We start from the raw sequence: 25,943 nt of genomic DNA, 5'->3' as shown, positions 1-25,943 counted from the left end.
CAATCTTCAGGCTCCTGTACCTTCTTCCTGATGGCAATGGTGAGATGAGTGTGTGGCCAGGATGATGTGGGTCCTTGATGATTTTGGCTGCCTCTTTGAGGCAGCGGTTACGATAGATCCCTTCGACGGTAGGGAGGTCAAAGCCGGTGATGGACTGGGCAGTGGTCACAACTTTTTGTAGTCATTTTCGCTCCTGGACGTTCAAGTTGCCGAACCAGGCCACGATGCAACCAGTCAGAATGCTCTCTACCGTGCACCTGTAGAAGTTTAGGAGAATCCTCTTCGACATGGCGAATCTCCATAATCTTCTCAGGAAGTAGAGTCGCTGATGTGCCTTCTTTACAATTGCATCGGTGTGCTGGGTCCAGCAAAGTTCTTCTGATATATGCACGCCCAGGAATTTGAAGTTATTGACCCTTTCCACTATCTGATATAAACAGGATTTTGGGTCCTCATCCTTTCCCTACCAAAGTCCACAATCAGTTGCTTGGTCTTACTGATGTTGAGACCCAGGTTGTTGGCACCATTTGGTCAGTCGGTCGATCTCACTTCTATTCTCTGACTCGTCCCCATCTGTAATTCGTCCAACCACAGTGGTGTCGTCGACGAACTTGATGATGGAGTTCGCACTATGACCGGCTACGCAGTCATGGATATAGAGTGAGTAAAGCAGGGGGCTGAGCACGCAGCCTTGAGGTGCTCCCATACTAATTGTTACTGAGGATGAAGTGTTTTGTAGGAAAATTGTAGGACAAAAGGTACAGGTTTGAAGGAAAATTGACTTAGGTAAAATTGTAAATTGCCCCTAGCGTGTAGGAAAGTGCTAGTGTACAGGGTGATTGCTGGTCAGCGTGGACTCGGTGGGCTGAAGGGCCTGATCCCGCGCTGTATCTCTAAAAGTTTTAAAAGTAAAAAGACAAAGGCCCTCTGGGGTGAATAATGGGACAGAATCTTAATGTCCAAGCCCAACCATTTAAGAGTGACGCCAGGAAGCTCATCCACAGCCACAACGTGGTTGGGACTCTGAACTGAATGTCTGGACACCTGCAGAGGTTGGGGATGAATTGAACATTTCAAAACCAAAATTAAGATGTTTTTGTTGGGAAGGGAATAATTTTTGTGGCATCCACGCAGGGTAAATGGGATTTATGATGCAAATCAGCCTTGAATTGTGAAAAAAGACAATAAGCGATGAATCACCATGGTCCAACGAGCAATGGAGGCTAGAACAATGCACAGGGGTCCAGATGAAGTACCAAGTTATACAGAGACCAGAAATGATTACATAGTTCCAGGTTTAGTTTATATGATATACCTAAACTGAACACAAAATATGTTAACAATTACATTTTAAAATGTTACTGACATTATCAAATGAAATAGAGCAAATGAGTGCATGACTGATTTGTGATGAAGAGCAGTGAGTGACTGACCTTGTTGAAGGGATTGGGACTATTTAGATACTAGACTAAGTGGGACCTGTTTGGTCCCAGCTGATCCCCCAACGCAATATTCCACCTCTCCACCAATTCCAATATTGGTGGCCAATGGGGGGGGGGGGGGGGGGGAGCTTTCTGGAGCGCTAGTATGGGTGTTGTGGGCTGAAGGGACTGGTTTCCAGAGTGCTAGTATGGACATTGTGGGCCGAATGGATTCTTGGGCTGGCGGCTCAGTCACTCAAGCCTGTTGTGCAGGCAGCTCACTCACTATCAGCTGGTGGGCTGGCAGTTGACTCATGGCTATTCCTTGAAATTCCATTTCAAGAAGGGTGCAAGGCCACCAAATGCAAGTGCCATTTCCTACCACTTCAAACAGGGTGCAAGGCCACCAAATTCAAGTGCAGTTTCATACCATTTCAAGTAGGGTGCAAGGCCACTTAAGACAGCGAGTCGTGACCTCTCCCTCCTCCATCATGCAGAGACTGAGCCACGCCCACACTTGTGGCTTTTCATCGGCACCTGATGAACGGAGGGGGACTCTGAGTAAGATGGCCAAAAATCACAGCCCTACGTGGTAGCGTTTTTTCTAAAATCAATATAAAGCGCAAACAGGAAGTGGTCAAGATTATCAATCAATCAATCAATCAATCAACCTTTATTGTCATCTTGCAAGCAACAGTTGTACAGTGCAAAATGAAAAGACGTTTCCCAGTGAATAGCGGAGCATCGCACATGAAATTTAAAAACACTTCACACATAATAACACTAAAAAAAACAATCCAGTCCCTGATGGAACAGTATAAATAGTTAAAAGCAGGTAAAAAACACAATGTTAAAATACAGTAAACCAATCATAAAAAATGTCCGGGGCCGCTGATTTGAGTGGCCAGTGCCAGTTATTAAAGTGTCCGTGCCAGCTGCAGAGTCAAGTCAAGTGACTGTGGGTGCAGAGTGACTGTTTAGCAGCCTCACAGCCTGTGGTAGGAAGCTGTTTAGCAGCCTCGTAGTCCGGGCTTTGATGCTTCGATATCTCTTGCCTGATGGCAGGAGATCCAGGTGTGTGTGGAGGGGGTGCAGTTTGTCCTTGGCAATTCTCTGTGCTTTCTTCAGACAGCGGCTCTGGAACAGTTCTTGTACCGAGGGTAGGGAGACGCCAATGATCCTCTCTGCTCCCCTCACTACCCTCTGCAGAGCCTTCCTGTCCGAGCAGTTGCAGGTGGAGTACCACGTATTGATGCAGTACATGAGTACAGACTCCACCGTGCCCCTGTAGAAAGTCCTGAGGATGTTGGTGGGGAGTGAGGCCTGTTTTAGTTTCCTCAGAAAGTGCAGTCGCTGATGGGCCCGTTTGACGGTCCCAATGGTGTTCCTGGACCAGGTGAGGCTGTCCGTTATTTGCACACCGAGGAACTTTATGCTCTCCACTCTCTCCACTGCAGTGCCACTAATGTTGAGCGGTGTATGCTTTGGCTGCGCCCTCCTGAAGTCGACAACCATCTCCTTAGTTTTGTCGACATTCAATTCTAGGTTATTTTTGCCGCACCAGTCCACCAGTTGTTCTACTTCCTCCCTGTACATTGTTTCGTCATCTCCACTGATGAGTCCCACCACTGTAGTGTCGTCCGCGAATTTTATGATTTTATTGTCCCTGAATCTGGCAGCACAGTCATGTGTGAGCAGTGTGAACAACAGCGGGCTGAGCACACAGCCTTGAGGGGAGCCGGTGCTCAGCGTGATCGAGCCTGAAGTGTTCTTGCCAACACGGACTGACTGCGGTCTCTCTGTCAGAAAGTCCAAGATCCAGTGACACAGGGTGGTGTTGAGGCCAAGCAGGGTTAGTTTCTCCACAAGTCTCTGTGGGATGATGGTGTTAAACGCTGAGCTGAAGTCAATGTACAGGATTCTGGCGTATGTGTTCTTGTTTTCCAGATGCGCGATTACTGTGTGTAGCGTGGTAGAGATGGCATCCTCTGTAGAGCGGTTGGGGCGATAGGCAAACTGGAGGGGGTCTAACGATGAGGGGAGGCTGGCAGTAATGTGGGGTTTCACCAGGCGTTCAAAACACTTCATTATTATTGGGGTCAGGGCGACAGGGCGGTAGTCATTTAGGCAGGCAACCACTGGTTTCTTCGCTATGGGGATTATCGTGGAAGTTTTGAGGCATGTGGGGACAATGGCTTGACTAAGGGAGATGTTAAAGATGTCTGTTAGCACATCTGCTAACTCCTCAGCACATTCCTTGAGCACACGTCCTGGGATGTTGTCGGGTCCGACTGCTTTCCACGGGTTGACCTTAGACAGGATTCTCCGTGTGTCCATTGTGTCTATGGTCAGGACTGGCTGGTCGGTTTGTAGGCAGGGGCTGGCTCTCCTCTTGGGTGTGGTGTTTGCTGCATCAAAACGTGCAAAGAAGTTGTTCAGTTTATCTGGGAGAGAAGTGTCCGTGTCGGTTACCTGCTGCCTTGCCTTGTACCCCGTCAGTGTTTCGATTCCCTTCCACATCCTCCTGGTGTCTCCTGTGTCGCAGAGGTGTCCCTGGATTTTCCCCGCGAAGGCACGTTTCGCTGCCCTGATTCCTTTTTCCAGTGCAGTCCTGGTAGATCGGAGAGCGGCTGTGTTACCGGCTCTGTAGGCTGCATCACGAGCCCTCAGCAGCGAGCGCACCTCTGCTGTCATCCATGGCTTTTCGTTTCCACGTGCAGTGAAAGTTTTCATGATGGTGACATCCTCAGTGCACTTGGCAATGTAGCTGGTTACAGTCTCTGCGACTCCTCGATGTTAGACTTTTAATTAGGCAATGCAGCTTTAATTAGGAAACACAGCTTTAACATTTCCAAACTATATTTTCAAACCACATTAAGGGCACTGACAGGTCAGTAAAACCACTCACAGTTTAGTTGACATGTGTTCAGTTTTATTCACAGCTCAGACTGAGATACGTGACCCTCTCACTTCCCCCATCTTGCAGAAACTGACTGAGGCATGCAACACCTCCGGAAGGGGCGTGGCCTTCAGGAGAGAGAATCTCAACATTTTTGAAACATTAATAACTCTTTTATTTTTCATCGATGGGGAAAATCCTCTTGTCCTGCGCGGCGGAGGGGTACTCTGAGTAAGACAGCCAAAAATCCCAGCCGTAAGTGGCAGCGTTTATTCTAAAATCAATATGCAGAACACCAGGAAGTGGTCAAGATCAGACTTTTAGTAATATAGATATTGTCCATAGACACTTGAAGAAGGCTATTGATAAGGTTCCACACTAGAGATTACTGGTAAAAATTGAAAGCAGTGTAATTAAAGTTAATGGTTCAGTTGGGCGACTGCAACACCAAATGTTGGATAAAGGGACCATGTGCTTATTGGCAAGTGGTGATACTGCAGTGCTAACCATGCTGGGCTCCCAGTTTCTCATCAAATGAAGTAGCACTGGAACAGATGGTTGTAGATCTAAGTCTGAAAATGATTCCCAGTTAGCCCTCAGCGTGTGAAGCAAAGCCAGAAGTTATCGGAGGCATTGAAAGTCAAAAGTCAAGAGTGTTTACTCGTCATATGTCGCAGGAACAGAACAATAAAACTGTTATTTGATGCACCTTTATGGCACATTATCTCATCAACACAAAAACTACAAGTCAATGGATATGGTGGAATCTCATATAGATAGGGTGGTAAAGAAAGCTTTTGGTATGCTAGCCTTTATAAATCAGAGCATTGAGTATAGAAGCTGGGATGTAATGTTAAAATTGTACAAGGCATTGGTGAGACCAAATCTGGAGTATGGGGTACAATTTTGGTCGCCAAATTATAGGAAGGATGTCAACAAAATAGAGAGAGTACAGAGGAGATTTACTAGAATGTTGCCTGGGTTTCAACAACTAAGTTACAGAGATAGGTTGAATAAGTTAGGTCTTTATTCTCTGGAGCGCAGAAGGTTAAGGGGGGACCTGATAGAGGTCTTTAAAATGATGAGAGGGATAGACAGAGTTGATGTGGACAAGCTTTTCCCTTTGAGAATAGGGAAGATTCAAACAAGAGGACATGACTTCAGAATTAAGGGACAGAAGTTTAGGGGTAATATGAGGGGGAACTTCTTTACGCAGAGAGTGGTGGCGGTGTGGAATGAGCTCCCAGTGGAAGTGGTGGAGGCAGGTTCATTGGTATCATTTAAAAATAAATTGGATAGGCATATGGATGAGAAGGGAATGGAGGGTTATGGTACGAGTGCAGGCAGGTGGGAGTAAGGGGAAAAAAATGTGTTCGGCATGGACTTGTAGGGCCGAGATGGCCTGTTTCCGTGCTGTAATTGTTATAGGGTTATATGGTTATATGGATATTTTTGAAGGTGAAGATTGACAGATTCTTGAATAGTGAGGGTGTCAGGGGCTACGGCGAGAAGGTAGGAGAATGGGGCTGAGAGGGAAAGATAGATCAACCATGATTGAATGGCAGAGTAGATTTGATGGGCCAAATGGCCTATTTTGGCTCCTATATCTTCTGAACATGAATACATATACAATAAACAATAATAACGTAAATTATCTGCTATATTAGGCCATCAGACTATAATATAACCACTGTACGAAATGCAACTCTTATTCAAAGTCCATAGTAAATTGTTGCTGAGATCGGGTTGTGGCCAGATATGGTGCAATGTGAGAGTCTGCGTCAGGGACACAAATGGAAAATCTGTATACTATACCACTGAGGGAACACTGTAGGGTCAGTCGAGTCTTTTTTATAATATGAGAGACTAAACCAAGCCTCTATCTGCCTCATCAAGAATTTGTTAACATTATTTTATAAAAAAATAAATCAATGAATTGTCATTCTGGTGAGACATTTATTCTCATATCTCAGTTTATATTCTCCCTGTCACTGAATTGATTTGCTCCTGCGAGTGTTCGAAATAAAAAAGAACAGAAAATGCTGGAAAGACTCAGCAGGTCATGCAGCATCTGTGGAAAGAGAATCAGTATTAATTTCTCAGGTTGAAGACTCTTGGGTCTAAATTCAGCGAGTCTCTCTGTCCCCAACACTACTGCACTGCTGAGGGAATACCTTCACCATCAAGTTCACATTTATTGTCACATGCACCAATTAAGGTACAGTGACATTTGAGCTACCATGCAGCCATACAATCAAAAAGAACACAATACAAGATAGAATTCAACATAATCATCCACCACAGTGGAATCAACATTCTACCCTGCGATGGAAGGAGATAAAGTTCAGTCAATCTTCCTCCTTTGTTCACTGTGGTCAGAGCCATGAACCCTACGTAGTCACCGCTACGGATGGCCCGATGTACAAGCCCTCTCGTCGGGATGATCGAAACTCCGACGTCGGGTCAGACGGAACACATACATCATATGTGCTTGTCATATACATCAATGATCTGGATGATGGATAAATTGGATTAGTAAGAATGCAGATGAAACTAAGATAGGTGGTGTTGTGGATAATGAAGAGGATTTTCAAAGTCTACAGAGAGATTTAGGCCATTTGGAAGAGTGGGCTGAAAGATGGCAGATGGAGTTTAATGCTGATAAGTGTGAGGTGCTACATCTTGGCAGGACAAATCAAAATAGGACGTACATGGTAATAGCTGAGTCTCACGTTGCGAGTTGACACAAGAGGTACCCCGAGTTAAAACTCGTGGTAATAATGTACGATTAACGTACAGAACACGTGGACGCAACTTAGAGACTTGTGGCGCTAACGGCAGGTACTCGTGAAACTTGTCAATTCTTGCAAAAAATCAAACATGTTTAAAATTTTCCACGAGTCAATTTTACTCTTGTAGTTAAGAATTGAAACATTTTAACTTGTTGTAAGAACGTAGTGGCCCGTGCGTTTACCTTAGTGTATCGTAAGTCTACCGTGGGAACTCTTTAACTCAGCGGGCAGGCAGCAGCAGATTGTCGCTCCCTTCAGTTTCCCAGCGACAATCACCTGTCATAACGCGAGAGAGATCATGCACTGTTGTAGGTCTCCTTTGCACGTCGGTGTTTCTGTCTTGCTCCACTCATTGTTGGCCCTATCTGTCACCACCCCCACCTACATCCCTCTGCTGGGATGGGGGGGGGGGGGGGGGGGGGGGTGGGTGGGTTAGGTGAGCAGGAGAGTGGGGTTGTTTGCAGTTGCAGAGGGAGGGGGCAGGGGCGGTACAGTTCCCAGTCTCAGCTCCAGTCCAGGGGATGAGGGGGCGCAGCTCGGGCTGTGGGTGAACTGCCACTTGTCGCCGTAGCGGCCCATCGGGGAGCGAGTTCCTTTGGAGTTGGAGCGGGGCTGGGCTGGAGTTGCTGTTGGCTGTGGGTCTCTGGGGTCTCCGTGCTTGCAATGGGTCTGGTGATCCTGGGGGTCGGTGTCCCGTTAGTCCTGACATCCCTCTGGACAGGAGCTGAGACTGGGAACTGTACCGCCCTTGCCCCCTCCCTCTGCAACTGCAAACAACCCCACACTCCTGCTCACCTAACCCACCCATCCCCCCCCACCCCCCCCACCCTTTCCCTCCCAACTCCAGTCCCGTCCCGACCCCCTGGGAAACTGAAGGGAGCCACTGCCCCGGGGCGACTGGCACTGACCTGCTGGCATCGTCGACGTGAAGACAGTGCAAAGCCCCCGCGCCGGTGCAATGAGCGGGGAGCTGTAGAGGGTCACACACATGGCCGGGAAGCAGAGGGGTGTAGGTGAGGGTGGTGACAGATAGGGCCAACAATGAGTGGAGAAAGACAGAAACACCGACGTGCAAAGGAGACCTACAACAGTGCATGATCTCTCTCGCGTTATGGCAGATGATTGTCGCCTGCCCGTTGTTCCTGACGCTAAAGCCTTGGGATTGTTGCCCTTCGTGTTGGCGTGGAGGGGGAGGGGGTTATTGTGCTGTTTGATCGCCCCCTGCTATCCCAAGGACAGGAAGACACAGCGGCTTTTGAGACTGGTGGGCAATCACTACCAAAGTGTGTGCCCACACAGTCAGTACACCTCTCCTACACTTGTCTCCCACACTAAGATCATCCCGCAGAGAATGATCCCAGCCTAACCCAAGAGCCATGTCACCCCAGACTGATTAATGACGCCCCCCCCCAACCTCTTTGTGCCTCAACTCACGCCTGGGCACCAAAGCAACTCAGGAGGCGAACCCTGAGCTCCGTCTCCCAACAATCTGATGTGCACATCCGTCCACATTCAAAGATTTAATCTCCCGTCTCCCCGCAGTGTGTTGACATGGCAGTAAATTCAATTAAAACATATCAAACCTGTGTGTTTCAAACCAATCATAAGTATAACTGTTCTGGCACTGGATGGTGCGCATTTTCCCTTTGTAGGTCACATCAATAGATGCGGCCGCGCTGAATTATATCTTTAAAACAAAGCCACAGGATGGAGATGTCTTCTTTAACACTGTTGCTTATTAAAACATAACACTGTTGCTTATTAAAACAAACCTTCCATCAGGATTGGATCAAGAGTAACTCGGGAGACGAACTTGGAACATCGCAGAAATGACAAGTAAACGGCAAACTTGTCATTCCCGTGGGAACTCGGTTAAACTCTTGATCATACACTTGCAATCTCGTACACAACCACGAGTCATTCACTCGGGGTACCAATTGTGTCAACTCGCAACGTGAGACTCAGCTTTCAATGGTAGCGAATTGAGGAATGCAGTTGAACAGAGGGATCTAGGAATAACTGTGCATAGTTCCCTGAAGGTGGAATCTCATGTAGATAGGGTGGTAAAGAAAGCTTTTGGTGTGCTGGCCTTTATAAATCAGAGCATTGTATAAAAGTTGGGATGTAATGTTAAAATTTTACAAGACATTAGTGAGGCCAATTCTGGAGTATGGTGTACAATTTTGATCGCCAAATTATAGGAAAGATGTCAACAAAATAGAGAGAGTACAGAGGAGATTTACTAGAATGTTGCCTGGGTTTCAGCACCTAAGTTACAGAGAAAGGTTGAACAAGTTAGGTCTTTATTCTTTGGAGCGCAGAATGTTAAGGGGGGATGATAGAGGTCTTTAAAATTATGAGAGGGATAGACAGAGTTGACATGGATAAGCTTTTTCCATTGAGAGTAGGGAAGATTCAAACAAGAGGACATGATTTGAGAATTAAGGAACAAAAGTTTAGAGGTAACATGAGGGGGAACTTCTTTACTCTGAGAGTGGTGGCTGTGTGGAATGAGCTACCGGTGCAAGTGGTGGAGGCAGGTTTGATTTTATCAGTTAAAAATAAATTGGATAGGTATATGGACAGGAAAGGAATGGAGGGTTATGGTCTTAGTGCAGGTAGATAGGACTAGGTGAGAGTAAGTGTTCGGTACGGACTAGAAGGGCCGAGATGGCCTGTTTCCGTGCTGTATTTTGTTATATGGTTATATGGTTATATACTACAACACATCAGGGCTACAGCAGTTCAGTATGGCTGCTCACAATCACCTTTACAGGAACAATCAGGGGTGATGGATCATTACTGGCCTCAGCAGCAACTCCCACATTCCACAAAAAAAAGGAGCAACTCTTCAAAAATATGTAATTGGTTCAAAGACGCTTTGGGAGAACCCAAGATAAGAAATGAAAAAATAATGAAGACCTTTCCTTTTGTTGAATATGCAGTGATGTAGCAGGTAGAGCTGCTGCCTCAGAATCAAGGCACCTCACCTTGGATACTGTATGTGTGACGTTTGCACGTTAAACCTGTGACCCGTTTCATCTGTTTCAGTTTCAGTTTAGTACGGTGTCCAGACGCTGCGTACGGCATCTAGACGCTGTGTACGGTGTCGAGACGCTGCGCACGCCCGTCGGGACGGTGCGTACGGCCTCAACGCGGCTGTGGGCCGACAGGCCGTTGCCGCGCGGAGTTTTTGTACAGTGTCAGTTTTTCGGAACCCCGCGCGATGTCGGGGCCAGCCCCGCACAACTCCATACAGCTCCGGCGATCAAAGTGGGACCGGCCCCGCGAGGCCGTACGGCTCAAGCGACCACGTTAGTTCGCGCTCGCCGCATGCAGTCAGTCAGTTGAGGGGAATGTAGGGAGAATGGGTTGCAGGGGAAACTAGTGGCATCATAGGATTGTTCTGTGAGCCAGCACAGAGTTGATGGGCTAAATGTCCTCTTTTAGCTCATAAGCTATATAAAACTATGAGAGCATAGATAAACTAGATAGCCAGTGTATGTTTCCCCATGGTAGGAGTGTCTGAAACACAAGTGCATAGGTTTAAGTTTGGAGGGAGGAGGTTCATAGGAGATCACAGAGGTAAATGTTTAGCACAAAGAGCACTGAGTATCTGGAATGAGCTGCCTGAGGAGGTAGTGGAGACAGGAATAGTAACAGAGGCATCTGGACAGAGCAAGGCTGAGAGAGATTTGGAATTAAGGCAGACTAGTGGGATTAGTACAGATAGACATGATGGTCGGCAAAGACGCAGTGGGTCGAAGTGCCTATTTCTACGCTGTACAACACAATTACACCATGACTCTAAGGAAATGAAATATGGTTAGCGCAGTGGGGAAATCACTCCTCTTAAAGATTAAGATAGGCAGCTGCTTCAGGCTGGAGCTTTGACAGGAGCATTTCTGAGGCAAACAATGGCGGAAATCTGAAATAAAAAAATAAAATGCTGAAATGCGATGGGGGTGCACTGAAACATCAGCATCTCAGCATGTCGGCACATTTCTTGTGCAGTTCCAACCTCTGCTTTCAGATTCTGATTTCTCACATTTGCAATTTTTTCCCATTCATCTCACTTATTTGAACAGGCAGATTCTGATACTTCTGGCATCACTCCAGATCTGAGCCTCTGCATTTGCTATGCAAGAGACAATCATTTGATATTTGCTTACAGAATACTCAGGCTGTTAATTATATCATACAGCAGTTAGAATAATGGAACATTACTGTGCCCTGAACATTTTGTGACGTTTCTTACACAATTTAATTTTTTGAAACATTATTATAAAATCTGTTTGCTTTAAAATCATTGTAGTTTTTCATTTAATTCATTCCTAACAGTGGATCTGTTTAAGATTTGCACGTCATAATCACAGTGCGACTAATCTTCATTGTCAGGCTTAATGAAGCATTAAATATTGCTTTTTCGAAAAAGAGTCTTCTGAGCCTCTTCATTACTTTGTGATTATTACATGTAAATTTCCCAACAAAAGGCAAAGCACTGTAATTGCCCTTATGCTATTGGTTAAAAATACCAAAATCAAATCATTCTGTTACTTGATCCGGCAGATATTGGAAAAGAAGCAGGAAATGGTTGGGTTTTAACACCAGGTTAAACAGAGAAGCAGATACCAATGGCAGAACCTTTCATAGATTTCTGGTTGGACCCCAACTCAGCTCCAGACTCTGCACCTCTTCCCAGTGGGAAGCAATGTGCACTGAACAGGTTGATGATGGTTTCTAAGGTGGTTGGATGTTGAGAATGCAGAGTGCACTCCCTCGAGCGTTTAGATTATAGGGCATCTAATTGATGAGTGACAGATGATTAATGGGGTGCCTCGGGTGGAGAGAGAGAGCGTGAAATTGTTTTCTCTCATGGCTAACAGTTCAAAACAATGGAGCTCATCTTGACCCGAAACGTCACCCATTCCTTCTCTCCAGAGATGCTGCCTGTCCCGCTGAGTCACTCCAGCATTTTGGAGTGGAATGGAATACTTTATTGTCACAAGTGACAAGGCACAGTGAAATTCTTTGTTTGCATACCCAATGTATACAAATAACAGTCACCTACGTTACTGACAAAGTTACAAAGCACGCCAGCTCCTCCTTTTGTTTTCCCCCCACTGCAGTTCCCCCACACTGGGTCCCCATTGCCCTTTGTTCTCCCTCCCTCCCCATTGTCCATTCTTCATTTTGTGTCTAATGCCCCTGAACGGAAACCTCTGGAGACTTTGCGCTCCACCCAAGGTTTCCGTGCGGTTCCCGGAGGTTGCAGGTGGTTGCCGGAGGTTGCAGGTAGTGGAAGCAGGTAGGGAGACTGACAAAAACCTCCGGGAACCGCATGGAAACCTAGGGTGGGGCGCAAAGTCTCCAGAGGTTTCCGTTCTGGTTTACTAAGTGGGACAGGGGCATAAGGACCTGAACGAGAGTTTGGTTTTGTTCGGTGACTCACGGAGTCATGACAGCTCACGCCTTCGCCAGAGATTTCTGAACCGAAACCTCAGCTGATACTGCAGTACCGACTAAGTGTCGCACTGCCGTAGATGCTGCCCCGCAGACAGGAGGTCCGACCCAATCTGAGCTGCACTCTCAGGTGTATGCAAGCAACCGGAAGGACAGGATTATGGAAGAGGGAAGGGTGACCTAGTGGCACGGTAGTAGAGCTGCTGCCTTACAGCGCTAGTGACCCCAGTTCAATCCTGACTAGGTGTGCTGTCTGTACAAAGTTTGTACGTCCCCCCCCCCCAACCCCCCGTGACCATGTGGGTTTTCTCCGGGCGCTCCAGTTTCCTCCCACACTCGAAAGACATACACGTTTGTGGGTTAATTGTCTTTGGTAAGAATTGTAAATTGTCCCCAGTGTGTAGGATAGTGTAAATGTACGGGATGATCGCTGGTCGGCGAGGACTCGGTGGGTTTGCACGCTGTATTTTGAAAGTCTAAAATCTAAAGGTGGTTCTCCATGGCTGCTGGATCAATACTCATCCATCACTCAACATTGAAGCAGATGATCAAATGTGCTAAGCTTAGGTAACTGTGACAATAATGAATATGCTGATTTACAGTAGCCTTGACTTACAGATATCCAACTTTATGCAAATTCTCCTATGTACTTTAAAGCATTTTTCAAGCTGGTAATAATAATACTAATAACATGCTTTGTGGTGTGTATTAATGATTGAATACAGTATATATATCATTAGTTTAATGATATGTGATGTCAGCGTAAGTTGGGTGCCTGGAATGCTGGGGTGGTAGTGGCGGCAAATGTGCAGCAAATGGGGAGATACAATAGAATGTTATTTATCCCAGGATGGAAATTGATCTGCCAACAGTCACAAAACACAAACTCCATGATACATGAACTTAAAGTGACGAGTGAAAAGGATATGGGATGTGTAAAGATTGGGGGGGGGGGGGTGGGGGGGAGTTAGTCTACCCCAGGACGGAAGGGGGAGTTGTACAGTTTGATAGCCACAGGGAAGAAGGATCTCCTGTGGCATTCTGTACTGCATCTTGGTGGAACTAGTCTGTTGCTGAAGGTGCTCCTCAGGTTGACCAGTGTGTTATGGAGGGGGTGAACTGTTTGTCCAAGATGCTCTGCAGTTTGAGGAGCTTCCTCCCCTCCAAGACTACCCCCATGAATCCAACTTCTTCTTCTTGCGTATGGCGTGCACAGCCTGAAGTTGTACAACTTGTTCTATTTGAACTTATTTGACTGTGCACGCCGGGTTGATTGCATTCGTTGAAACAGGGCGGACCACGTGAAGGTTGCAATCTGCCACCCCACTAATCCAACTCCGCCCCCATAACGGAGCCAGCCTTCTTGATCCTATTGGCGTCCGCAGCCTTCGCCCTGCTGCCCCAGCACACAAGAGTGAAGAAGATGGCACTGGCCACCACCGATTGGTAGAACATCTGCAGACGTTGAAGGAGCGGAGTCTTCTCAAGAAGCACAGCCGGCTGTGTCAATTCTTGTACAGGGCCTCAGCGTTCCTGGATCAGTCCAGTTTACTGTCCAGGTACACTCCAAGGTATTTATACTCCCTGATAAACTGCACATCCACACCATTGATGAAGACAGGGGGTAGGGCTGTTCCTCTCCTCCTAAATTCCACCACTAACTCCTTATGGCCCTGTCCCACTGTACGAGTTCAATCAAGTGCTCTACCGAGTTTAAAAAAAAATCAAACTCGTGGTAAGCACGTAGAATGATCGTAGCGGGTACGTCGGAGCTCGGGGTTGTCTCTTAGCGACTCGAAATGCTAACGGCAGGTACTTGGGAAACGCGGTAAGCTCGGGAAGACTCGTGAAGATTTTTCAACATGTTGAAAAATGTCCACGAGGGCCCCGAGTATGGACGAGCGGCCATTACCATAAATCTCCGAGTTCAAATCAGGGCAAACTCGGGGGAACGCTTTGAATGAACTCATACAGTGGGACAGGGCTTTAAGTCTTGTCAGTGTTGAGCTCATGTGTCATGTACAAAGATCACGTACAGGCAGATGAGATTAGTTTATCTTGGTATCATGTTTGGCACAGAAATTGTATACTGAAGGACCTGTTTCTGTGCTGAAGTTGTCAATGTTCTCATGTCTCTGGGCCACGTATTTGTGAATGCGATTGTACATGTTTTGTGGACTAATCATTTGAAATACATGGGGTTGTTCCTGAGAGACACTGAACGCCATCTTGTTTCTGTTGTGCTGCGCCTAGGTCACGGGAAATGCGACTGTGGAAAGTGCAAGTGTGCCCATGGCTGGTTCGGTAATGCATGCCATCATCCCAAAACATGCGGCATTCCGAGAAAGCAGAGCAATGAAATGTGCCGCAATGCAGATGGGCTAATGTGTTCCAATGCAGGTAAGGACAATCTCTCATTTTTTATATATTTTAATCAAACTTTAAACATGAATCTTTCTTTGTGAACTTTCAAAAGCATCTGATGAAAAATTACAGAGCTGGAAATTTGATGGAAGAGAATTTTTTAATTTATTTTTAAACCTGTAGTGGGTATGTTACAATACTTACCTTCAGCGGCGCTGCAATTCTGCCACTGGCCGTGTGCGCGATTTTGGCGCCTTTGAGGGGGTGGGGGTGGGGTTAAAACACGTTTTTTTCCTACCTTGTCCTGGATTATATTTGGTTGGAGTGCAAGCTTTTGCTGAAGAATCATTCCAACGGGCGTTCTGTGTATTTCTTTTTTAAATCGACCGACAATTTCAGCGCTGGAGTAATTTTAAAATCAGTTTCTAAAGCCGTCAACGCCGACAACGGGGATGGATTTCAGGTACGGGACAGGTAAAAGAAAGCCGTTTATTTTATGTATAAAAGTGGTCCCTAAGATGCCTTTAATTCACACTAATTCACATTGCGAAACGGTGATACGAACTGGCAGTATTTTTGCTGCCGATATGGGGTCTAAATTCACCGCAAACCGCAACGTTCCAAATGAATGCGTTCTTGAAAAACCCACTTGCAAGATGATTTAAATGGCCATTAATTTACAGGTATTAAACATTAAATTCCTTCCATTTGGCCTATAAATCCATGACAATGAGAATTAAAAATTATGTTATAATGTGAATTCTTGTGTAAATGTTATTTGGACACTTAGGCTATTTAAAAATGTTAATCTATTCTTAAGAAATTGATAGATGTTTAGATCTAGTAATTGAATTTTGTAATTAGCTACAATTAGGTAACTAACTAATTATATGCTTTAATTTCAAGTCATCTAAGTAAGATTGTTTCATATTTGTTTCCGAATGCTTCAATCTAAAATAACTGAAAATGTCTTTCAGTTCTCTTAATTTTTAAGAAGGCTTTTGACTGTCCTCGATCACAGCTTTTGTGTTAAGTCAATGGAAAAGCAATAGGGAACAAGATGCTAATTTCCGAGTATGAAAATGGCCATAACTTTCTTAATACTGAAGATATGAAAGTGAATTATGTGTCAAATTAAACGTATTTTTATGCTTTATCTGATGGGATAAATTACAGACTAGATTTTTAAAAATCTCAACATTTTGTAACATTGCTACCTGTAGTTGCTGGAAATCTGAAATAAAAACAAACACTGCTGGAAACACTCAGCAGGTCAGGCAGCATCTGTGGAGAGAGAAGCAGAGTCGACATTTCCGGTCAGACACCCCGGAAGAGAAGTTGAATCCCAAAGCATTAATTCTGTCTCTATTCCCACAGATGCCGCCTAACAAACTGAGTGTTTCCGACATTATCAGTTTTGTTTCAGATTTCCAACGAGGGAAGTGATCTGATTGTTTTAAAGAAAAAAACGGTTCCTCACGCCTTCTACAGAATGCTGTGCTGGTTTTTGAGAGATATTTAAATCATTTGACATAAATCATCTGTTTGAAAAGTCCTGCCTGCAGTATGTACTTACTGGAAACATTAAGGAGAATACCTGTTACAAAGAGTCCCTGCAAGGTATTCCTTCTGTGATGCACACTTCTCATTACAAGGAACACCAGACTCCAGCTTAGTTTTAGTGTATAACTAGACTAAGTGGGACCTGCTAGGTCCCAGCTTCACATGGGAGGGCTGGTCCCACTAAGCAATATTCCACCTCTCCACCAATTCCAATACACACACACACACACACACACACACACACACACACACACACACACACACACTCACACACACACACTCACACACACACACACACACACACACACACACACACACACACTCACACACACACATACATACACTCACACACACACACACATACACTTACACTCAGATCCTGGTGAACTTCTACCGCTGCACCATCGAGAGCATCCTTACCAACTGCATCACAGTATGGTATGGGAACTGCTCTGTCTCCGACCGGAAGGCATTGCAGAGGGTGGTGAAAATTGCCCAACGCATCACCGGTTCCACGCACCCCTCCATTGAGTCTGTCCAAAGCAAGCGCTGTCTGCACAGGGCGCTCAGCATCGCCAAGGACTGCTCTCACACCAACCATGGACTGTTTACCCACACCATCACGCTACAGGTCTCTCACCGACCACACGAGGAACAGCACTTTCCGGCAGCTGTCACTCACACAACACGTACCTCGGTGACTGCCAATCACACACCCCCCCACACCCCCACACACACTTATTATTTTTTTACAAATCGTTTGCTACTCTTCACACATGCTAAATGCATTTTGTTGTCTCTGTACTGTACACTGACAATGACAATTAAAACACAATCTGAATCTGAATCTTACACACACACACAGACTCTCACACACATACATACACTCACACACACACACACACACATACACTCACACACACACACACATACACTCACACACATACACACACACTCACACACACACACACACACACACACACTCTCACACACACATTCACTCACACACACACACATACACTCACACACACACTCACACACACACATACACATTCACACACTCACATACACACTCACACACACGCACACTCACACACACACTGACACACACCATATATATGACAGTAAACTTTCTTGGCCTCTCCACTGTGGGCCTTCCGCAGTCAGCGGCACTTCCGCAATCAGCGTGACCTCTGCATTTACCGGAAATGACACAATCAACGTGACCTCTGCACTCATCGGAAATTACACAATCAGCACAACCTGTCCACTAAGCGGAAGTCACTAAATGAGCGGTACGTTTGAACTAAACACAGTCGGACCTAATAAAGCATTTATTCCTTCCAAACACAGTCGGATCTAATAAACCATTTATTCCTTCCAAACACATTCGGACCTAATAGAGCATTTATTCCTTCCAAACACAGTCGGACCTAATAAAGCATGTATTCCTTCCTAACACCGTCGGACCTAATAAAGCATTTATTCCTTCCAAACACTGTCGGACCTGATAAAGCATTGCAGTTTCAAGCAAAGGGCAGCAGGCCAAACAACTCATGGCATTGTCATTTCATTTAATTTCATTTCCAATTAAGCATTGCACTTTCAAGCACAGGCAGGGCAGCAGGCCAAACAACTCATGGCATTGTCATTAAGGGCTAACAAATCATTTATTGCAAGTAAATTGCAGACTCACAGTTCAGTTGATTCACAGCTTAGAATGACAGTTGTGGCCTCGCGATCTTGCAGGGTGACTGACTTACATCCAGGCATCCAGGGTTTTATAGTCCTCCCCCCCACCCCCCGGAAGGGGGGTTACCTTCATCGCGATGATTGACAGGTGAGAGGATCAATCAGCTGATCTCAAGGTTTTTTAAACACTCATAATTTTTTTATTTTTCATCGATGGGAAAAATCCTCGTGGCTGGCTCAGAGGAGGAGGATTGTGAGTAAGATGGCCAAAAATCACAGCGACACAGGGCAATGTTTTTTTCTAAAATCAATACACAGGGCAGACAGGAAGTGGTCAAGATGAGACATTTAATTATATAGATGTAGAGATGAGTGTGGAAACAGGCCCTTTGGCCGACCGAGTCCACGCCGACCAGTGATCACCCATATACTAGTTTTATCCTACACACTGGGGACAATTTTTACAGTAGCCAATTAACCTACAAATTTGCACCTCTTTGGAATGTGGGAGGAAACCGGAACTCCCAGAGAAAACCCACACGATCATCGGGAGAACGTGCAAACTCCATACATTTACAACACCTGTAGTCAGGATCTAACCCAAATCTCAGGCCCTAGTATGGCAGCAAATCTACTGCTGCGCCACTGTATCACCCACATCCCTTCATGAATAATCTATACTCAAATGGGAATTTAAAATCTTTTGGTATCTTATGGATTGCTGATGGTTTTCTTTTGCTTATTAGCTGATGGTGAAAAACCCCACAAATTTACATTGTAACTTCAGCAAATATGAGAAACTTTAGGTTTGGTATAACTTTAGGTTTAAGCTTATTATTGTCATGTGCACCGAGGTGCAGTTAAAAACCTTGTTTTGCATGCTATCTGATCAGATCAGATAATACGATCCATAAATACAATCAAGCCAAACTCAAGTGTAATAGGTAGAGCAAAGGGAAAGATATAGAGTGCAGCTCTTAGCGTTGTAGTGCAAAAGTTCCAAAGACAGAGTCCAAAGTCTGCAATAGGGTAGAGGTGAATCAGCCACTGCCACAGCTTATGGAAGGACTGTTCAGAAGTCTAAAAACACAGGGGGAAAAGCTGTTCCTGAGTCTGGAGCCTGGAAGTTTTCAACCTGCCGAATGGGAGCAGGAGAAAAAAGAAATGACTGGGGTAGGGGCACCATTGCTTATGTTGGCTGCTTTTCTGAGGCAGCGTGAAGCATAGATGAAGTCAATGTTGGGGAGCCTGGTCTATGTGATGGATCGGGCTATCTATACAACTCTCTGCAATTTCTTGTAGTCTTGGACAGAGCTGTTCCCAAACCAAGCTGTGATTGATGTTTTTTATGGTTTGTAAGAGTCATAAGAGACATGCGAATTTCCTCGGTCTTGTAAGGAAGTAGACATATTGGTGTGCTTTCTTGGCTGTCGCATCAATATGGTTAGTGCATGACAGATCAATGGTAATATTAATACCAGGGAACTTGAAGCTCTCAATCATTTACACTTCTACACCATAGATGTTGATTGGGGCAAGTACTCCCTCCCCCATGCTCAGGGGCGGATTAAGGCTCACTGGTGCCCTTAGCACTGACCAATCTTGGTGCCCCCCTCCTTTCCACACTGACCCAGTCCATTTTAGTTGTTGACCTGTCTGACCAGATATACAATGCAGGTTGCAGCAGTACAAAAATGTATTCATATGATAACACAATATACTGTACAAACTAAGCCAAGCTTGGGCTACATAAAGTTCTACAAAAATGCAATACAACATCTATTTTAATATTTCACAAGTTAAATGTATCAAAGTTCCAATATTCATGACCTGAAAGGCATTTTTCTACATTTCATTTTTGCAAAATCAATGATAACATCCTCGAAATTAATACTTCTCAGAATGTCTGCTTGAATTGTTAATATACACAGTGAGTCAAGTCTTTCTTGAAGCATAACTGATTTATTTGGGGTTTTTACACGTTTCAGTTGTGAGAAAGACCTCTCTGTTGTGCAGTTGGTGACCATTAATGTTAAACATATTCTTAAGGCAATTTCAACATTTGGAAAGGCACTCTCTAGTTTGTCTTCTGTAATTGTGTTGTAAAGTTCCATGTGAGTGAAAGATGTTTTCTTGGTTGTTTTTAACTTATGAAGAACATATGAATGGAACTGCTGAAGCTCTGTAGACACCAAGTGTTGTTCATGTCATCTGGATAAGCATCAATGAGTGTCTGACAAGTCTTTGAGTACCTTTCACTTTCTGATAATTGGGAATTAGCACCTTGTTGGGAGACATTAGGAACATCTGTCAGACAAGAGAATCTGTTCAAGAAGGAACTGCAGATGCTGGAAGATCGAAGATACACAAAATTGCTGGAGAAACTCAGCGGGTGCAGCAGCATCTATGGAGCGAAGGAAATAGGCGACGTTTCGGGCCGAAACCCTTCTTCAGACTGAGAATCTGTCTGCTATTTCAGTGTACACCTTTCGTCTGGGACTACAAAAATTGTTCATCCCAGTTTGGCAAAAGAATAAATCAGGGAAGGTAGTACATCCGTGGATAACAAGGGAAATCAGGGATAGTATCAAAGCAAAGGATGATGCGTACAAATTAGCCAGAAAAAGCAGCATACCGGAGGACTGGGAGAAATTCAGAGACCGGAGGACAAAGGGCTTAATTAGGAAAGGAAAAATAGATTATGAAAGAAAATTGATGGGAACATAAAACTGACTGCAAAGTTTTTATAGATAGCAAAGAAAGAGAGGAGTAAAAACAAATGTAGGTCCCTTGCAGTCAGAAACAGGTGAGTTGATCATGGGACTAGTGGGATACTGCGGACCAATTGAATAACTGCTTTGTTCCCCAGGATTGGCGGGTACAAACGTAACCCCACTTTTTAGAAGGATCGGAGAGAAAACGGGAATTACAGACCATATCTAACATCGTTTGCGGGGAAACTGCTAGAGCCTGGGGGATGGGTGTTACACATTTGGAAAGATGCGAAATCATTGGACAAAGTCAGCATGGATTTACGAAAGATAAATCATGTCTGATGAATCTTATAGAATTTTTCGAGGATGTAACTAGTAGCGTGGATAGGGGAGAACCAGTGGATGTGGTGTATCTGGACTTCCAGAAGGCTTTCGACAAGGTCCCACATAAGAGATTAGTATACAAACTCAAAGCACAAGGCATTGGGGGTTCAGTATGGATGTGGATAGAGAACTGGCTGGCAAACAGGAAGCAAAGAGTAGGAGTAAACGGGTCCTTTTCACAATGGCAAGCAGTGACTAGTGGGGTACCCCAAGGCTCAGTACTGGGACCCCAGCTATTTACAATATATATTAATGATCTGGATGAGGGAATTGAAGGCAATACAGGTATCTCCAAGTTTGCGGATGACACTAAGCTGGGGGGCAGTGTTAGCTGTGAGGAGGATGCTAGGAGACTGCAAAGTGACTTGGATAGGCTGGGTGAGTGGGCAAATGTTTGGCAAGGCAGTTATGTGCCATAAATGTGAGGTTATCCAGAGAAGGCAAAAACAGGAAAGCAGACGATTCCTAAATGGATGTCGACTAGGAAAAGAAAGATGCAGCGAGACTTGGTGTCATGGTACACCAGTCATTGAAAGTAGGCATGCAGGTGCAGCAGGCAGTGAAGAAAGCGAATGGAAACTTAGCTTTCATAGCAAAAGGATTTGAGTATAGAGCAGGGAGGTTCTACTGCAGTTGTACAGGGTCTTGGTGAGACCACACCTGGAGTATTGCGTACAGTTTTGGTCTCCAAATCTGAGCAAGGACATTATTGCCAAAGAGGGAGTGCAGAGAAGGTTCACCAGACTGATTCCTGGGATGTCAGGACTGTCTTATGAAGAAAGACTGGATAGACTTGGTTTATACTCTCTAGAATTTAGGAGATTGAGAGGGGATCTTCTAGAAACTTACAAAATTCTTAAGGGGTTGGACAGGCTAGATGCAGGAAGATTGCTCCCGATGTTGGGGAAGTCGGGGATACTGAGTTGGATGATCAGCCATGATCATATTGAATGGCAGTGCAGGCTCGAAGGGCCGAATGGCCTACTCCTGCACCTAATTTCTATGTTTCTATGTTTCTATGTCTCCTCCTCATTTCCGTTTCTAACTTTTCAACAATTACATAAAAAAAGTGGAGATACGGAATTTTTTACAAATCGTCATTTGTTTTTTTTTCTTTTCACCCTTTTCCCAACTTTGTGGTGCCCCCTTTGGCCCTGGTGCCCCAAGCACGTGCTTAGTCTGCTTAATGGTTAATCCGCCCCTGCCCACGCTTCTTGAAGTTGATAACTAGCTCCTTCATCTTGTTGACATTGAGGGGGAGTTTGTTGTCCTGACACCATGTTCTCTATCTCCTTCCTTTGCTCCTCATCATTGTACGTGACCAGGCCCACTGTAAAGGCGTCATCCTCTGTGGTGTCAGTGGGGACTGAAACGCTGATGTGAAATTGGAAAATATTGCAGAGGAATTTCACCCTGGACAGAGAAGTACATTCAAATTCAGATTCAGATTCACATTTATTGTCACATGCACCAATTAAGGTACAGTGATATTTGAGTTACCATGCAACCATACAATTAAAAGAACACAACACAATTAAAAGAACGATAGGACTTAACGTAAACATCCACCACACTGTGATGGAAGGCAATAAATTTCAGTCAGTCTTCCTTCTTTTGTTCACCTGTGTATGGGGCCTTGACCTTCCGCAATCGCCGGTACGGACAGCCCGATGTAACAGACCTGTCGCCGGGACGATCGAAGCTCCCGACTTTGGGACAGAGTGGAACGCTCACTCCGCGGCTTGGAGTGCCTGAATCGGCCACTTTCTTACCAGAGACCACGGCTTCTCGATGTTATAGGCCGCAGGCAGGCCAGCGGTCGGAGCTCTTCTCCGGCGATCCCCGGCAAGGGATCCCTGGTTCCGGAATGGTAAAGCCCATTCCACGCCTACAGCAAGAAGATCAGCATACCATGGCTTCACGATGTTAAAGTCAGAGCCATTCTTCTGGCTCCGCGATGGAAGACCGCGCCACGCCTGCTGCTGAAGTTCTGGGCCGTCTCCGGGAAAAGCCGCACTAATCCAAGTTGTTAGGCCGCGGGGGAAATGCGACTAGGCGAAAGCCGCACCTCCGCCGATATAAGTGACTGGAAACGGTTTCCCCCTATTCCCCCACCCAGATAAAAACATGCCAAGAAACATTAACACATACATTTAGATATACTAAAAAAACAAAAAAAGTTGAAATGATTTACACACTGCTGGCGAGGCTGCTGCACGCAGCACCACCCAATTGTCCTCTACATTGTACTCTCCCTCTAAAATACAGTTCTGTTGATGTCAGTTAGAAAATAAGTTTCAGAAACAGAATAACTGGCTCTTAGACGGGATTGAGATTTTTTGCAGTATTTCCATTCGGATGACAGATCCACACTTTGACACCAAGAATTGAGCCAGGAATTGCAAAATTATATTTTCAATCATGAATATTTAATGTGCCTTCTAATGAAAGAACTAACACATCTGTATGCAGCCAAGGTCAAACAGGTCATGGGCTCTAATTGGTGCATGTTCTTTGATTAACCTTCTTGTGCAGCAAAGTTGTGACCATGGGTTTAATCTGATGAAATGTCACAAAAGAACCAACAGGTGCATCCAAATTTTGGACGTTGTTTTAACTCTTTACTGGTTGTGGCCACAACTGACAAGCTCAGCATTTTTTGTCCATCCTCAAATGCCTTGAGAAGCTGGCAGTGAGTTGTCTCCTTGAACTGCAGCTGTCCGTGTGGTGAAAGTGCTACCACAGTGTTGTTGGGAGGGAGTTCCAAGATTTAGACCCAGTGATGGTGGAAGGCCAGTGGTATATTTCCCAGTTGTGCTTGTGAGACTTGAAGGGTTGCGGGTGGTAGTGATTCCATACACATTGCAACAAACAACATAGACACATTGCAGCAGACAGTATATGGACAGTGAGCTCCCAGAAATGCTGACATGTTGCTGATCTTAATCCGTTTCAGTGATCATTGTTGAAGGTTCAATTATGGCACCAGGTCATGTAGAGAACTTCCAAATTCTCCTTTAGAACAGTTGCCTGGGATTGACATACCCACCGGAGCCAGTCAGCCTCTCAACACCATGCCATTGTTTATGCTTCCTACCCCCTCTTCTGCAATTTCTTGCGGCCTTGGGTGGAGCTGTTTGCAAACCATACATCACAGCATGGTTTTGGAACAGCTTCCCAATTGCAGAGAATTGTGGACATGGCCTAGACCATCACACAAACCAACATCCCTTCCACTGACTCCATCTACACTTGACGCTGCCTTGCCAAGGACACCAGCATAATCAAATACCAGAGTCACCCCAGTCACTCACTCATCTCCCCTCTCCCATCTGGCAAGAGGTGAAGGTTTGAAAATGCATATCTCCAGATTCAGGGGCAGTTTATTCACAGCTTTTATCAGGAAACTGAACCGTCTTCTAACCAGCTAGAGCGTGGTCCCGACCTCCCATCTATCTCATTGGAAACCTTTGATCTATCTTCAATCGGACTTTATCTTGCACTAAATGTTGTGCCCTTTATCCGAAATCTGTACACTGTGGACGGCTTGATTGTAATCATGCATAGCCTTCTTTGACTGGATAGCCCGCAACAAAAAGCTTTTCAATGTACCTCGGTACATGTGACGCTAATAAACCATCTCCTTCATTACCATCTCCCTCTATCTTTCTCTCTCTCTCTCAGTTTTTTAAATCCAGCTTCCCCAGAAAATTCCAAAGAATTTTCCAAAACTCAAAGAGGTTTGTCCATTTATTTTGGGTCTGAGTTGGAGTCAGTGACAATGCTATGAATCATGTTTACAACTCAGAGAGGATTCTGAGAGGGGCAGGCCAAGGGGGAGTGGGCAGTGGTGTTCAGAATTGCTGATATGTTTTATGATCAAACAAATTGCGTTTGATTTAACAAGCTATTTTGTCAGAGACAGTGGGATTCATGGAAATAATTATGCGGTTGATGTTTTATAGGCACCTGTCACTGTGGAACCTGTATCTGCAGTAATTCTGGAGCTGACAAGTTTGTTTATGGAAAGTTTTGTGAGTGTAATGACGAAGATTGCATTGACGATGAAACTGACGAGATTTGTGGAGGTAGGCAACTGTGCCCTTTCATTTTACTGTTCACAATATATTTACCAAAAGCAAAACTGGAACTTCAGAGATGGTATTGAATAAAACTTTCATGTTCAAGACCAAGAGCTCTAATCCCACCATGATAATTGCAAAATTTAAATTTAAGTATTTAAATAAACCAGGAATTAAAAATTTTTAAAAGCCAGCCTTGGTCGCAATGACCATTAATCCTCTTATTGTTGTAAAAACCCATTTGTTCACCAATGTCTGCCATAGAGTTATACAGTGTGGAAAAAGGCCCTTCGGCCCAACTTGCCCGCACCAACCAACATGTCCCATCCACACTAGTCCCACCTGTCCGCGTTTGGCCTATATCCCTCCAGATGTATCTTGTCCATGTACCTGTGTAATTGATTCTTAAACATTGCAATAGTACCTGCCTATCCTACCTCCTCCGGCAGCTCGTTCCATACAACCACCCCCCTCCCCCACAATCCCCCCCCCCCCCCCACAACCCCCCTCCTGCACAACCCCCCCCCCCCCACAACCCTGCCCCCACAACCCCCCCCACATCCCCCCAA

At 45.2% G+C, this 25,943-nt stretch overlaps 1 protein-coding gene across 2 annotated transcripts in view; it reads left to right on the top strand.

Annotated features, from left to right (window-relative positions):
* The window catches only part of itgbl1 (integrin, beta-like 1), a 154,139-nt gene that overhangs the window by 60,371 nt on the left and 67,825 nt on the right, over positions 1-25,943 (top strand). For both annotated transcript variants that reach the window (XM_055636650.1, XM_055636649.1), the window contains exons 3-4: positions 14,829-14,975; positions 25,258-25,380. In XM_055636650.1, the coding sequence (XP_055492625.1) occupies positions 14,829-14,975; positions 25,258-25,380 (270 nt within the window). The remainder of the gene's footprint in view (positions 1-14,828; positions 14,976-25,257; positions 25,381-25,943) is intronic.

The sequence above is a fragment of the Leucoraja erinacea genome, chromosome 6 (assembly GCF_028641065.1).
Source record: "Leucoraja erinacea ecotype New England chromosome 6, Leri_hhj_1, whole genome shotgun sequence".
Taxonomy (NCBI): domain Eukaryota; kingdom Metazoa; phylum Chordata; class Chondrichthyes; order Rajiformes; family Rajidae; genus Leucoraja; species Leucoraja erinaceus.
Note: the sequence above shows the minus strand (reverse complement) of the source record. Positions and strands in the feature narration are given on the sequence as shown.